Source organism: Mauremys mutica, chromosome 1 (genome assembly GCF_020497125.1).
Source record: "Mauremys mutica isolate MM-2020 ecotype Southern chromosome 1, ASM2049712v1, whole genome shotgun sequence".
In the NCBI taxonomy this organism is placed as follows: Eukaryota; Metazoa; Chordata; order Testudines; family Geoemydidae; genus Mauremys; species Mauremys mutica.
Window position 1 is genome coordinate 177875177 of NC_059072.1, and position 13457 is coordinate 177888633.

General features: G+C 50.3%; 1 protein-coding gene across 3 annotated transcripts in view; it reads left to right on the top strand.

The window, feature by feature from the left end:
• CD101 (CD101 molecule) overlaps nt 1-11342 on the top strand; it is a 33190-nt gene extending 21848 nt beyond the window's left edge. For all 3 annotated transcript variants that reach the window (XM_045006864.1, XM_045006883.1, XM_045006873.1), the window contains 3 exons: nt 5606-6019; nt 6608-7000; nt 9107-11342. In XM_045006864.1, the coding sequence (XP_044862799.1) occupies nt 5606-6019; nt 6608-7000; nt 9107-9366 (1067 nt within the window). In that variant the 3' untranslated portion in view covers nt 9367-11342. The remainder of the gene's footprint in view (nt 1-5605; nt 6020-6607; nt 7001-9106) is intronic.
• Nucleotides 11343-13457: the final 2115 nt, after the last annotated feature.

Sequence of the window (13457 nt, forward strand, 5' to 3'; positions counted from 1 at the left end):
TGTTACTGTTGTGAATGATTGACTTTTACTTTGCATAACAATGACCCTCGCTTAACAGCCACGTGTTGTAGGCCACATAGGAAAAGCATACATTGATCTTTCCCGTGCACTGGCGGGAGTGGCTGGAAAAGGGTCAGAGTATATGATTTCCAGATTGCCTTTAGCGGGAGGGCACAGCTATCCATTAACTGATAAGCAGAATGTACTGTAAGGCTTACCAGGACTGTCTGCTAGATGGATTCAGCTGTCTCTCCCCACTTGTCCGCTCTCCTGTGCAATGCCGCAGCCAATGAGAGCGTATTCCGAAATCTCGAACTTGTCCCGAGATCTCATGAGACTTGTTGCCCTGTATGGTCTTGTTCAGAGAAACTGACTAGACTGTGTTCACTGTTTGCAAACATGTATCTGTTCAAGGAAATCAGTTACTTTTCCCATCACACAGCTTCGGCTCTTTCCCGGACTGCCCCGGCATCCCCCTCGCAGAGGCTGGCGCAGATTAGGCGGCGAAAGAAAAAGACTAGGGACGAGATGTTCGCGGAACTGATGGCTTCCTCCAGAGCCGAGGCGGCAGAGCAGACACAGTGGAGGGAGACCCTATGTCAACAGCATCGCACACACATCGAACGGGAGGATAGGTGGCGGCAGGAAGACCAGCAGGCGACTCAAACGCTGCTTGGGCTAATGAGGGAGCAAACGGACACGCTCCGGCGCCTTGTTGATGTTCTGCAGGACCGCAGGCAGGAGGACAGAGCCCCCCTGCAGTGTATCTGCAACCACCCTCCAACGCCAAGAAGTCCTGCCCCCCCTCACCCAAAAGTACAAGACGGAGGGGCGGTAGGGGCCGTGAAAACTGTCACTGCACCACTGCATAGCGCTAATGTACCACACACCTCTCACGCTATACATTTGTAGAAGTGCTTCCCTTACAGGCTCACCCAGTCCCAAATCCAAGTTTCATCCCCCCACTGTGTATTAGATTATTAAAAGCTGTTTGCTGTTATTCACTGTTTCGGTCACGTCTTTCGTGTCAGAGGATTTCTTTGTGTATGGGGGGGGGAGGGGATTTATAATTGCACGATATAGCCTACATTACCAGGGTACAGACTTGGGGGCATGATCAACTGCAGGGCACACACACACTGCAGTCAGTAGGCACCAGGGTCACTCTGTGTGGTGTATGCTGCCCCGGGTCATTCTGTGATGTGTATGCTTGTCCAGGGTCCTAGCACCTGCCACCCCCTTAATGTTAAGGCACGCTGCCCTTACCATGCACTTCCACCGTAGCAACGAGCCTCTCCGCTGCCCTGAGCCCCAACAAGAGCCCTCATCCACGGACAGATACTCACCCTTCCCCCACACCCCTCACCCCTTCCTACGCCCAAACCCGCAGCCCACTGCCGTCATCCAAACCCCTATCCAAAGAAGGCACCACTCGCCCCTTCCTGCAAACCCACCCCTTCCTGCAATCCCTCCCCTTCATGCACAACCACTTGCAACCGTCCCCCACCCCAGAGACCTATGTAGGAGCAGGAGGATGTCATTCCTCTATGGAACAAGCGGTCTGTACATCAGTGCACACCGTGCCCAGCACAGTATGCGTCCATGTTTCAACAACTGAACAGAAATGCAAAGTAAAACAAAGATTTATTAATAATGAGTGTAACAATTAATTGTATTTAAAACGTGCTTTGGAAGTGGGGGAAACTTGGAGAACGGGGTATGTAACCGCAGATCGAAATCGACACATACAGACACAGGCCCAGGGTCACTTTCTATTGAAAGCAAGTGGAGAGTCAAAGGTTACCCTGCTCTCCGAGGAAACTAGCTTTCAAAGCCTCCCGGATACACAGCGCTTCCCGCTGGGATATTCTCTCGGCACGGGTGTCTGGCTGAGCGTAAACTGCAGCCAGGCGATTTGCCTCAACCTCCCATCCGGACAAAAAGGTCTCGCCATTGCTCTCACAGAGATTGTGGAGCACACAGCAAGCAGCAATAACTACGGGGATATTCTTTTCGCTGATGTCCGAGCGAGTCAGTAAGCTCCGCCATCTCCCCTTGAGACGTCCGAAAGCACACTCCACCACCATTCTGCACTTGCTCAGCCGGTAGTTGAAGAGTTCCTTCTCTCTGTCCAAGGCGCCTGTATAGGGCTTCATGAGCCAGGGCATTAGCGGGTAGGCTGGGTCCCCGAGGATCACTGTAGGCATCTGCACATCCCCAACCGTTACTTTGTGGTCCGGGAAGAAAGTTCCTGCCTGGAGGCGTCTAAACAGACCAGAGTTCCTGAACACACGCGCGTCATGAACCTTGCCTGCCCACCCAACGAAGATGTTGGTAAAACGTCCCCTATGGTCCACCAGTGCTTGCAGCACCATAGAAAAGTAGCCCTTTCGGTTAATGTACTCGCTGGCCTGGTGGGCCGGTGCCAGGATAGGGATGTGAGTCCCATCTATAGCCCCACCGCAGTTTGGGAATCCCATCGCGGCAAAGCCGTCTATGATGTCCTGGACGTTTCCGAGAGTCACTACCTTTGAGAGCAGTTGCTCAACGATTGCGTGGGCTACTTCAATCACAGCAACCCCCACGGTAGATTTGCCCACGCCAAAGTGGTTCGCTACTGACCGGTAGCTGTCTGGCGTTGCAAGTTTCCAGAGGGCTATGGCCACTCGCTTCTGCACACTCAGGGCTGCTCGCATCCGGGTGTCCTGGCGCTTCAGGGCAGGGGACAGCAAGTTACAGAGTTCAAGGAAAGTGCCCTTATGCATCCTGAAGTTTCGCAGCCACTGTGATTCATCCCAGACCTGCAGCACTATGCGGTCCCACCAGTCCGTGCTGGTTTCCCGGGCCCAGAATCGCCGTTCCACACCATGAACTTGACCCATTGCCACCATGATCTCCACGGCGCGGCGTACCCTGCTTTGTGAGAGGTCTGCGCCACTCTGTGAATTCCTGTCCTCACCGCGCTGCCGGAGCCTCCTCGCCCGATTTCTCAGCAGCTGACTGTGGAAGAGGTGGACGATAAGGTGCGAGGAGTTGACAACGGCCATAAGTGCAGCGATGATCGCAGCGGGCTCCATGCTCGCAGTGCTGTGGCGTCCGAGCTGTAACCGACCAGAGAAGGGCGCGAACAGATTTCCCGCCGGAGCTTTCAGGGAGGGAGGGCGTGATTGACGGTTCTATGATGACAGTTACCCAAAACCACCCTCGACACATTTTTCCCCCCAGCAGGCATTGGGGGCTCTACCCAGCATTCCAATGGGCAGCGGGGACTGCGGGAACTGTGGGATAGCTTCCCACAGTGCACCGCTTCCAAAGTCGACGCCAGCCCCGTTACTGTGGACTCAGAAATTCGAATTAGTGTATTTACTGTGGATCCACAAATTCGACTTCATAAGGTCGAATCCACAAATTCGACTTAAGTAGATTCGAAATAGTCTTGTAGTGTAGACAAGGCCTAAGAGGGTGAATGAGAGCCTGAAAAGGGAAAGAAGGGAAGGAGAAAAGTCCCCAAAGACGTGATCTTCCTGCTTTGTGGCTAGTCTCCCTATATCAAATAAACAGTCCTTTAGAAAGCAGGATGTGGGTGTGTGGGGTATGTTAGCATGGGGGATAGGAGGACTACATGAGAGACTGCATTTTATTGCTTTCCCAATTGATTTAGCAACAGATGATGCAATCGGAACTAAGCCCCATAAACAGAGACTGCATTAGCAGGATACACCTCAGTATCATTCCAACCGGAGACGGTTGCAGAATTGAAGAGGGATTAGGATGTATCTTTTGTTGGCACTAGAGCCATTCAGCACTTAATTGAACAATTACCAGGTATAATGACTAGGGACATTCAGAAACACATTACCACATTTCTAGTTATTAACCAAGGCAGACAGATGAGGTAGGAAGTGTTATGAAACCCATGCCGACTCTTTAGTTTGCCTGAGATGAAAGGCCCTCATTGTTCAGTTTCCAAAGCTGCACTTTTGTGTTAATTTATCTTCTCCTCCCCGCTCCACTGCTCCACCAAAGAGGACGGGCACCAGGGGGATCTTCATTCCCTTTTGTCCCCCTCCATTATCGGCTTGTGGCATCAGTCCCATGCCAGCAATGCCGCCTGGAGGGCCCACCTACCACTATGTGAAGGGAGTAAACATCAAGAAGGCAGATGAATGGTTTGGGATGGTACACAGGGGTCTGACTAGAAGTAATGGGATTGACTGGCTGGGGAAATTTACAGACAGTGAGATAGCAGAACAGTCTCCCAAGGGAAGGACTGGAAGCCCCATCGCTTGAGAAAATTGGCATTATTAAAGTATGGGAAATATGCCTGGAAAGGAACAATCCTGCCTGGGCAGGGAGATGGCTGGGTGACTGTAACAGGGTGACTTTCCCTTTAAGAGTAGTAAGGACTGTAGTAGTCAGTCAACACCTCTTCAGTGGTGTGACCCTTAAGTTCTGGGACTTTGCCTTCCCTAGATCTTCATCCACTCTACAGAGCTAGCTGTTGGGAGAAGGAAGATGATCCCAGGACAATAGTTAAGGCTTGGGGAAAACCCAGGTTGTCGTTTCTTTAAGGGCCTCAGACCAGGAGCCTTACAGAGTGGGCGAGGCAGGCCTCTGCTCTTTCCCAGTGAATTGGGACGTGCTCTTGGAAGAGGACTGTATATGTTCTGTTTTTACCAAGGGCAGAAGGTAGTGCCTGATGAACTCTCCTAGCCTGCAGGTGAAGGGACTGACTGGGGGAAGAGCCAGCTGGAGGACAAGCTGGCTGTGGCTGTACAGCTGGCCTAAATTATAACTCCAGCTCTTGTCTTAAGGAGAGAGAGAGAAAGAGAGAGAGTTTGAAGTACAAGCCAGCTCCGGGACAAGGGCAAGGGCCTTCTGAGCAGGGAAAAAACTGCCCCCCCCCCCCGAACACTTACATGAGCCCAGAGCGGGTGTGAACTTAAGCAACTTAAGAAGTTGCCCTCTGTAGAAAGAGTTAATAAACTAGCCCCCACAAATGTTTGAACTCCTCTGGGCTGGGTAACTGACTGTTCTGGTCTGAAAGAACAGAGGCAGGGTGCAGAAGAGCCACACTTGGCCAGCAGGAGGTGCTGCAAGTCAGGCAAGTCCTTTGACAGTGACCATGGCGCTCTTCTGTCTCTGACTTCTGTGATTCTCACTGGTGCATTCCTTTAGCCCTGGTGGTCGGATAGGTAGGTCTCTGCAGATGAGTTTGCTGTAGTATTTCTCTTGAGTGCTTGAACGTGTGTGCACAGGCTTGTTCTTGTAAGGTTGCTTGTGAAGGCTGAGTTGGACACACAGCTTTGTTATTGTAAGGTTGCTTATGGAGGTTTTGCAAAGGAAAAGCAATTTCAACGATTTTGTTTTAAAAACTACCGAAACATTGCAAGGACTCTAAAAGAAAGGAGATTGGAATTGGGGCTGGGCGTCTTTCAGAATGTGGGATTTCTAATGCCTGATCAGAGCCTTTTATGTGTAATTTCAAACTTGTTCCCACTGGCTTTGTAAGCCATCATTTCAGGAAATATATCCCTTTCCTGCTGGTGTTCTAGTACTGGTAGCTACCATAGTAACTTCTTTTTTTTTTCCCCTCTTGGTTTAGAGAGCAAGCTAAGAGTAAACACAGAAGATAGATCCCTGGAGATCTCTGGTAGCACAGACACAGAAATCGAATGCAGTGTCACATCACTGACTCAGAGGGATTCTCAGTTAGCCATTACCTGGTACTTCCTACCACCTTCTCCAGCTGATGCAGCCCCACTGCAAATTGTGAGGACCAACTACAGCAACATTCTGGACTACGGGGCAGAGTTCAGCTCTGCTATGCAGAAATCTAAATTCCACAGTGAGAGGGTCTCCAGCAACCTGTTCTGGCTGCGTATTCTGTCTGTGAATCATGGTGACCGTGGCAGGTATTACTGCCTGGTAGAGGAGTGGCTGTGGTCAGCAGACCGTGGCTGGTACAATCTTGGAAAGAAGGAATCAGGAAAGACCATGCTGGAGTTCAAAGTTTCAGGTAAATATGCTGTCCCAGAAGGGGTCCCTGAAGCATGAACTCAGCTTTCCTTTATCACAGCATGTATGGCCATAAGAAGCAAAGGCTGGCTCCCCAGCTGCACTGAGCTCATGCTTGACACAGCTGCAGTGGGAGGCCTTCCTTGATCAATTATGCAAGGATTGCTTCTTCCAACATCCCTCCATGTCCTCTCCCTGGCCTAGGCGTCCTGCAGGCTGGAGCCCTGAGCCAGTGATTAGGAACCCTGTGAACACTGTGGTGCAGGAGTCACCTGCCCAAGGGAGCAGGTGGGGCTATGGAGGCAGGGGCTGGAGCCCTGGCTGAGCACTAAGGGCGAGAGTTAGGATGTGCGCTAGGAGGAGCCCCGAGCATCTCACACAGGAGCAGGTCACATGACTTCCCATCCACCCTGAAAAGAATGTGATTCCAGTTCTTAAACGGGGGCTCTTTAACAGGCATCCACACTGACCCCCCACACACATACTGTATGGAGACCCAGATCAGCCTCCAACAAGCCTGTGTGTGTCTCTTTGAGCTGTGGAACACAGCCCCTAAACATAGGCCTTTTCTGCTTGCCTCCCACACCAGAAAACAAGCTCCATGTTGAAAAAACAAACCACAGCATCACAGCCACAGAGAATGAGGATGTGACCCTAAGCTGCCTCCTGCAGGGCCCCTCCCAACCAGCCTCTCTCTTCTCTGCCATCTGGTTCCATGGTTTGGAGCATTCTGGGATGAAAACCCTGGTGAAAGTGCACACCAGTGGCATGGTGGAATATGCTGAGGAGGCGATGGTGGAGAGGCTGCACCTTCGCCGCCCATCCTTCGGCGACTTCAACCTGACGCTGCGGAGCGTGGAGCCGGGCGACACTGGGGTGTACTGCTGCCAAGTGCAGGAGTGGCAGCAGGATAGCGGTGGCGCTTGGGTTCTGCGGGCGTCAGAACTGTCCGGGTACACAAGGCTCACTGCGCTGCCTCCAGGTAACGCTCCCCACCCCCCGGGACATTCCTAGTTCCCCTGCATATGATGTTCCCCATCTCCAGCAAACATCTGCTGTGTCTCTGCAACGTTCCCATGCAGCCAGGGTCGCTGCAGGGTCAGGAAAGGGGAGCACTACTAGAATAGCAGAGATGACTGCAAGTTAGAGTTCAGTTGTGCTGTTGGTTGCAGGAATAGCCTGCTGCAGGGAAGGGAGGTAGGCTAAGAAGTGCATGGAGTACTGCTGGCTGGTACGTAGGAGCTGGGTACCTCAGACTCGAGGGGTGGGGGTTTCAGGGTTTGGCCTGCAAGGTGCTGAGCACTGACTACAATCCAGCAAAACACTTAAGCACATGCTGAGCTTTAAGCATGTGAACAACCTCACTGACTTCCAAGGGACTATTCTTGTGCTTAAGTGCTTTGCTGGATTGGGACTGACCACTCCATGCCTTGCGAAATCAGGCCCTCACAGTCCTAACCTGAATCTTGGAGTTTGAACCCGGGTTCTCATTAGGCTCAGTTTTTTGGAAAAACTCAGAAAAACCAGGGCTTTCATTCCATTTGGATGAACTCTTGGGTGGTCATCTGAATCTCTAGAGATTGTAAAAAGCCCCTGGAAATCCCCTGGGAACAGGATTTCTTGGTGATGCCTCCAGTCCTGTCTGTTTCCAGTGGGGCCAACTATGAGAACAACCTTCCTTTGGGGGGTAAACTGCAGGGCTGCCCAGAGGATTCAGGGGGCCTGGGGCAAAGCAATTTCGGGGGCCCCTTCCATAAAAAAAGTTTCAAAACTATAGAATATTATATTCTTGTGGGGGCCCCTGCTGGGGCCCGGGGTCTGGGGCAAATTGCCCCATTTCCCCCCCCCCCCCCCCCGGGCGGCCCTGGTAAACTGGTGTGTGTTCAAGGCCCGGACAAAATTCAGAAACACAGAGGGATTCTGCAGCAATGAAACTGAATAAACAGAACCAAAGATTTCAAACTTGTTTAGGGAGGTGCTGAAGATTTGTAAAATGCATCATCCATCTGCAGTTAGGATCTCAGTCATCCTTGTAACTGGATGCTAGCTTTCTGTTGTACTGGGATGTTTCTTTCACTAGGTGTTCCTTTGTGTGTATTATTTACTAACCCTCACTGTTGCTGAGTGAAATAGTAATTGCTGAAAAATTGCCATGGAATGTGCATATGTATTTTTGCCAAGTAATTTTGCATCCTCAGTGTTTTGATTTCCACAAAATTCCAAGAGACTGGATATTTTTCACAGTGAAGCACACAAACTTGGAAGTGACACTCACTTGAAAAATCTGTGTCCTGGTGAGGCTGCATCCCACAGGATGTATGATCTAGAGGAATGAGCCATGATATCTTAAATTCTAGGCCCTCTGCTAACACTCCCTGGCCTGAAGAATTCTTACATAGTACTTTTATGAGGTAGGGTAAATTCCTCCCATTTTACAGATGGGAGAATTGAGCCTCAGAGTGATGAAGTGACTTTCCCAGTGAAACACGGAAAGTCAGTGTCAGAATTAAGACTAGACATCAGATTGCTTGACTCCTAGGTCCTACCTAACTCACTAGACCACATGGGCTTCCAGGCTAGTCACTTCCCGAAAAATCCTAGATCAAAAAAACAACATTATACGGCCCCAAACTCATGAACAACCCAATAGCAGCATGCCTGGATGTTTATAGGATAAAGGGGAAAACTAAAGGAAACAAACAAAGATACTTAGAATACACCAAAGGGACCATTCTGATCATCTGTGCTAAAGCAGGCCAGAGATGACATTTCTGTGGCCTGCGTTATGCAGGTTGTTGGAAACTGCTGATTTGCCAAACCTGAAAGTTTATTGTGAAGAGTGTGAGCGGGAAAGAGAGACTCACCCGATTGGTTGAGCTGGGATGTGGGAGACCTACATTCAAGCCCCTGCTCTGAATAAGGAAAAACAGGGACATGAATGTAGTTCTCCCATGTCTTGTGCATCCCAGGTGAGTGCCATAACCACTGGGCTATTAGCTATAATCCCCTATTAGTGCTGTGAATACTGAACAGCAGGAGGAGTAAGTACAATTAGCTGCTGTATTCAATTGTTTTCTGTTTTTTGCAGAGTCAACAATTTCTTCCAGGGTCTGTTCGTCTCCATCACTGCTCCACTTCATCCTAATCTACCCCCTGATTCTGTTCCTTGGCCTGACAGCTGCTCTCCTCTACTTGTCTGTCAAGAACAGGCAAGCCCACAAGGAATCAATCTATCAAAGGAAAGGAAAAGAGCTGTGGGTGGATTTGAAAGGGACTGGAGATGTTGAGCCCACTTATTCTGACCATAATAATCTGGAGGAAGAGATGAATAATCTGAAGGAGGAATAGATGGACTGAATGCTCAGGTGGCATGTGGGGGGAAGGGACTCTGTGCTGCTGTTCAGCATCATATGCTCTGAACCTTGAAAATGTGCATTTTCCCTCAGTCACCTTAATGTGGCAAATTAAGAAAGTGATAGGAGACAGATTGGATGGCTAAGGTAATTGGGACTGGAGCTTTCTTGCCTCTCTACTTGCATAGGTGCCTATGTGGCTCTCCTCCTATAATGGTAGTTTCCGAGGCCTTCATAATATTAATCAGTTTATCCTTACAAAAGCCCGTGAAAAAGGAAAGTACTATGCCCATTTTACAGATGGAGTGTTGAGACTGAGAGATCAAGGCTGAGATTTCAAAGGGATTTGGACATCTAATTCCTGTTAACTTTAATGAGAATAAGGCATCTAAATTCAAGATGCGACTTTGAAAATCTCAGCCCAAGGGACTTGGCCAAGGTCCAGCAGGAGGGCTGTGGTAGAACTGCGACCTGAACCCACATCTCCCAAGTCGTAGTCCAGTGCCTTAGCCACCATACCAACTTTCATCTTACATTGGCTGGCTCTGGTGCAGTGGTCAGTGGCTAGTGGCCAAAAGTCATTACCAACTTCCTCTTGAATGGTCTATGAGAGATGAGTTGGTGGATCTTAATCCAGTTCTCAGGGGAAAAGAGTCCTCACATCAATAATCACAACTCCATCTGGCACCAGTTGGCCTTCTTGTTGGCAATCGTATCTGAGTGGGCCCTGGAGACTGGACTCCCCTCCCCTTTCAGAGAGTGGTCCCTTCAGGGCAGGAGGGAGGCACAGTGGCAGACCAGTGGTGGTGGGGGGTGGGGTGGAATCTAGAGTCGCTCCTATTGCTGGGCCTCTGCAGTGCATAAGTAGAGGCCTTCACTGTCCAATTCTGTCCATCTAGTATATTTCACCAGCATTAAATTCACTCCAAAAACGTAAATGTAAAAAGCCCCTCTATTTCCCAGCCCATCCCACCCTGGAACACCTCTGTCCAATGCATGCTATGAATACCCCTCTTTCTGCTAGCCGCAGTGCAAAACATGACCTGAGTACCCTGCTCCACCTGCTAATTAAAACCCCAGTTGCACCAGCTATGGCCTGGAACAGAGCTGATAGGCTCTATATTAGGTGAGGGCTGGCTGAGACTGAAAAGATGTCCATGTGAAAAACACCAAGCACCTTGGAAAGGTGTCCAAGGAAAGGTCTTATTGTCCCAGCAAGGGAGTTATATGGAGCTGGGGATCATAGAAACAAACAGCAGCTGCCAGGCTAGCTCAGTGTCACTCATGTAATCCCTTTGATGTGCTAGTCTTTCTATTTCCATCCTCTTATTGGTTGACTCTGGAGAAAGCTGCATCTAACTCCCCATGGGTGGCAGGATGCAGCACCTTTCAGCAATGACTTCGGCAAAATTCATCTCCAGTTCTTTCGGTGCAACGCACTGTATGTGTCCAGACTAGCCTGTAAGCTGCTTAGGGCAGGGACTGAGCACATAACTAATACATAAGTGGGAAATCGGGAGATCCCGGAGCTGTCTGGCAGTGTTTCAACTGTGATTCTGCTACCACATGGCTCCTCCCACCAGGCTACACTGGTTCTTTGGACAGCAGCTTTCAGAGCCAGTCAGGCATGCCTCAGAGCCCGGCAGCACAAGGAAGTGAGAGATCCCAGAGGTTCTAACCTAAATCTAGAGAACGTCTCTCTGCTCTTTACACTGAATGGACAGATGGACCCACAGAACCACGGTCTTGGAACACTACCCGTGTATATGTGATCACTGATTTCTCTTCTCCTGCAGTATCACCTATGCCCTGATTCCCCGCAGTTAGTGTTAATTCTTATTAAAAATGAACAAACAGGGGTTATTATATTTGCCTTACAATTATATTTTTTCAAACCATACACTCAAATAAGCATTAAAACCAAATAAGGATTGGTTGGCTCAGGGGACTGGTACTAATGGAATATGCAGCCTTTTTTCTCTAGGTTGCTGGCTCCAATCCAGATCCATTTGGTCTTGATTGAAAGTCTCTGCCATCTGATTCATGCTAGGAATTGAGTGTGTGTGAGAGAGATTTCAGCCCAGTCGTTAGTGCAGAAGTGTGTCTGCTTCCCAAACCCCTCATCACAATTTGCGTTAACTTTGGTTGGCATTGGGTCCCAGTGGGTGAGGCACATTAGCAGGGGATTGTACTGGGGGCAGCTTGCCCTGCTGCTACACATGCTAATACCTATTTTATAGACAAATAGGTTCCGGTCTCCAGTTTCTGATGGGAGGGACATGAGGGCATTAGAGGCCCCGTGACCGCTCGGCTTGTTGCATTCTTACTGGTGTTTAAATAGCAGATCCTAACATCCCATTGGCACCGTAGCCTCCTGGAGAATTCCACAGTCAGGCCGGGTGGGCTTCTTTGCTGTCATCTGGATGTTTGTTGAAAATGTTTTGAAATCTGCTAAAATAAAACTGATTGCACCTCGTATATCAGTGTTTATTCCAGTGGGGGAGGGGGAATTATTCCCTTCCTATTGCCGCCCCACCGTTGCCTGACTAGCTAAAGGCTGACCCTTACAGCACTTCCTTCATCCCTGGGTTGGGAGGCTTAATTAAAGCTTGTAGAGTGCTCTGAGAGCCTTGATTAGGTGGGGCTAGAGAAGCACAATACCTTGTTGTTTTGAATTTCCTGGCTTTGCTGAGTTTCAGCCAAACCTTTGACTTTATTTTAACACATTTGATTTTCTTCCGCGAGTGAACTGATTTATCACTCCTAAAAAACTCCCAAACTTTCCCGTTTTTAAAGTGATGATTTTGCCTAGCACTGTGTGAGAAGGAAAGAGACAGGGGGCTGCCAGAACCCTACTTAGCACAGGAATGGAAATGGGGCAAGAGCCAACTTTGTGCACAGGGCCGGCTCCAGGTCCCAGCACACCAAGCGCGTGCTTGGGGCGGCACGCCGCGGGGGGGCGCTCTGCCGGTCACCGGGAGGGCGGCAGGCGGCTCCGGTGGACCTCCCGCAGATGTGCCTGTGGAGGGTCCGTTGGTCCCGCGGCTTTGGTGGATGCCTGCGGATGCTCCACCGGAGCCACGGGACCAGCGGACCCTCCGCAGGCACGTCTGCGGGAGGTCCACCGGAGCCGCGGGACCGGCGACTGCCAGAGCGCCCCCCACGGCGTGCCGCCGTGCTTGGGGTGGCGAAATTACTAGAGCCGCCCCTGTTTGTGCATCCCCTGTTCTGGCCCCAGGTGTAACTTAGATTAGCCCCCAGGTTTCTCTAACTTATGTTTAGCTGCACCTGCCCTGTAGGGAGCATTGCAGCAACTAGGAATAATCGGAGAGTGTAACAGTGCTGCTGCCTCTCCATGCTTTCTGTCCTGCCTTGGGAATTCCCTGGGCTAGGAATGTAACACGGTGGGCCAATCTACTGCCTTTATGGCCCTTTGACACCACAAAGCAGCATAACAGTGGGGATGTTAGAGGGCGATGGAGAGTGCGGCCAAAAGAAATCAGTCAGCTGTTAGTCAGGTTCGTGAAAGCTGCCATAGAAATAAGCTCATCAGAGCAAGATGGGAAGTGAGCCTGTACCTCTAGACTTGGCTGTTGGTAGAAAAGGAAGAAATCAAGGGAAGGTTTTCTTCAGTGAGCGATTCCCTGTTTCCAAGCTCTCTTTCCTGGGGTCTGAGGAAGGGGGCTTGGATGTCCGAGGAAGTGAGATGGAAATGGTGGTGGGAAGGAGAGAACCAGTTCGGATCAAACAAACAGACCCAGCTCTTCAATGGTCAGCCCTGAAGTTCAGCTAGCGATTTGCAAGCTGTGTTCCCTTGTTGCAGTTGTTAGTGGCAAGCTGCCTTTGGAGATAAGCAGAAATGCCACAATGGAGATCAGCTTTACATACTTCCACCCCAATGGATCTTTCTTGGGGTGGGGCAGATGATCACGGAGGGTTAGAAAGGAGCTGTGGGGCACTGGGTGCCCTGGACTGCAAAGCTGAGGAGGTAGATGGGCAGGGTCATGCACTTGGCAGGGGCAGTGCTGGGTGCAATTTGCCATGTTGGTGAGTTGGTAGGCAGGTAGTGCATCCTGGAGCTGATAG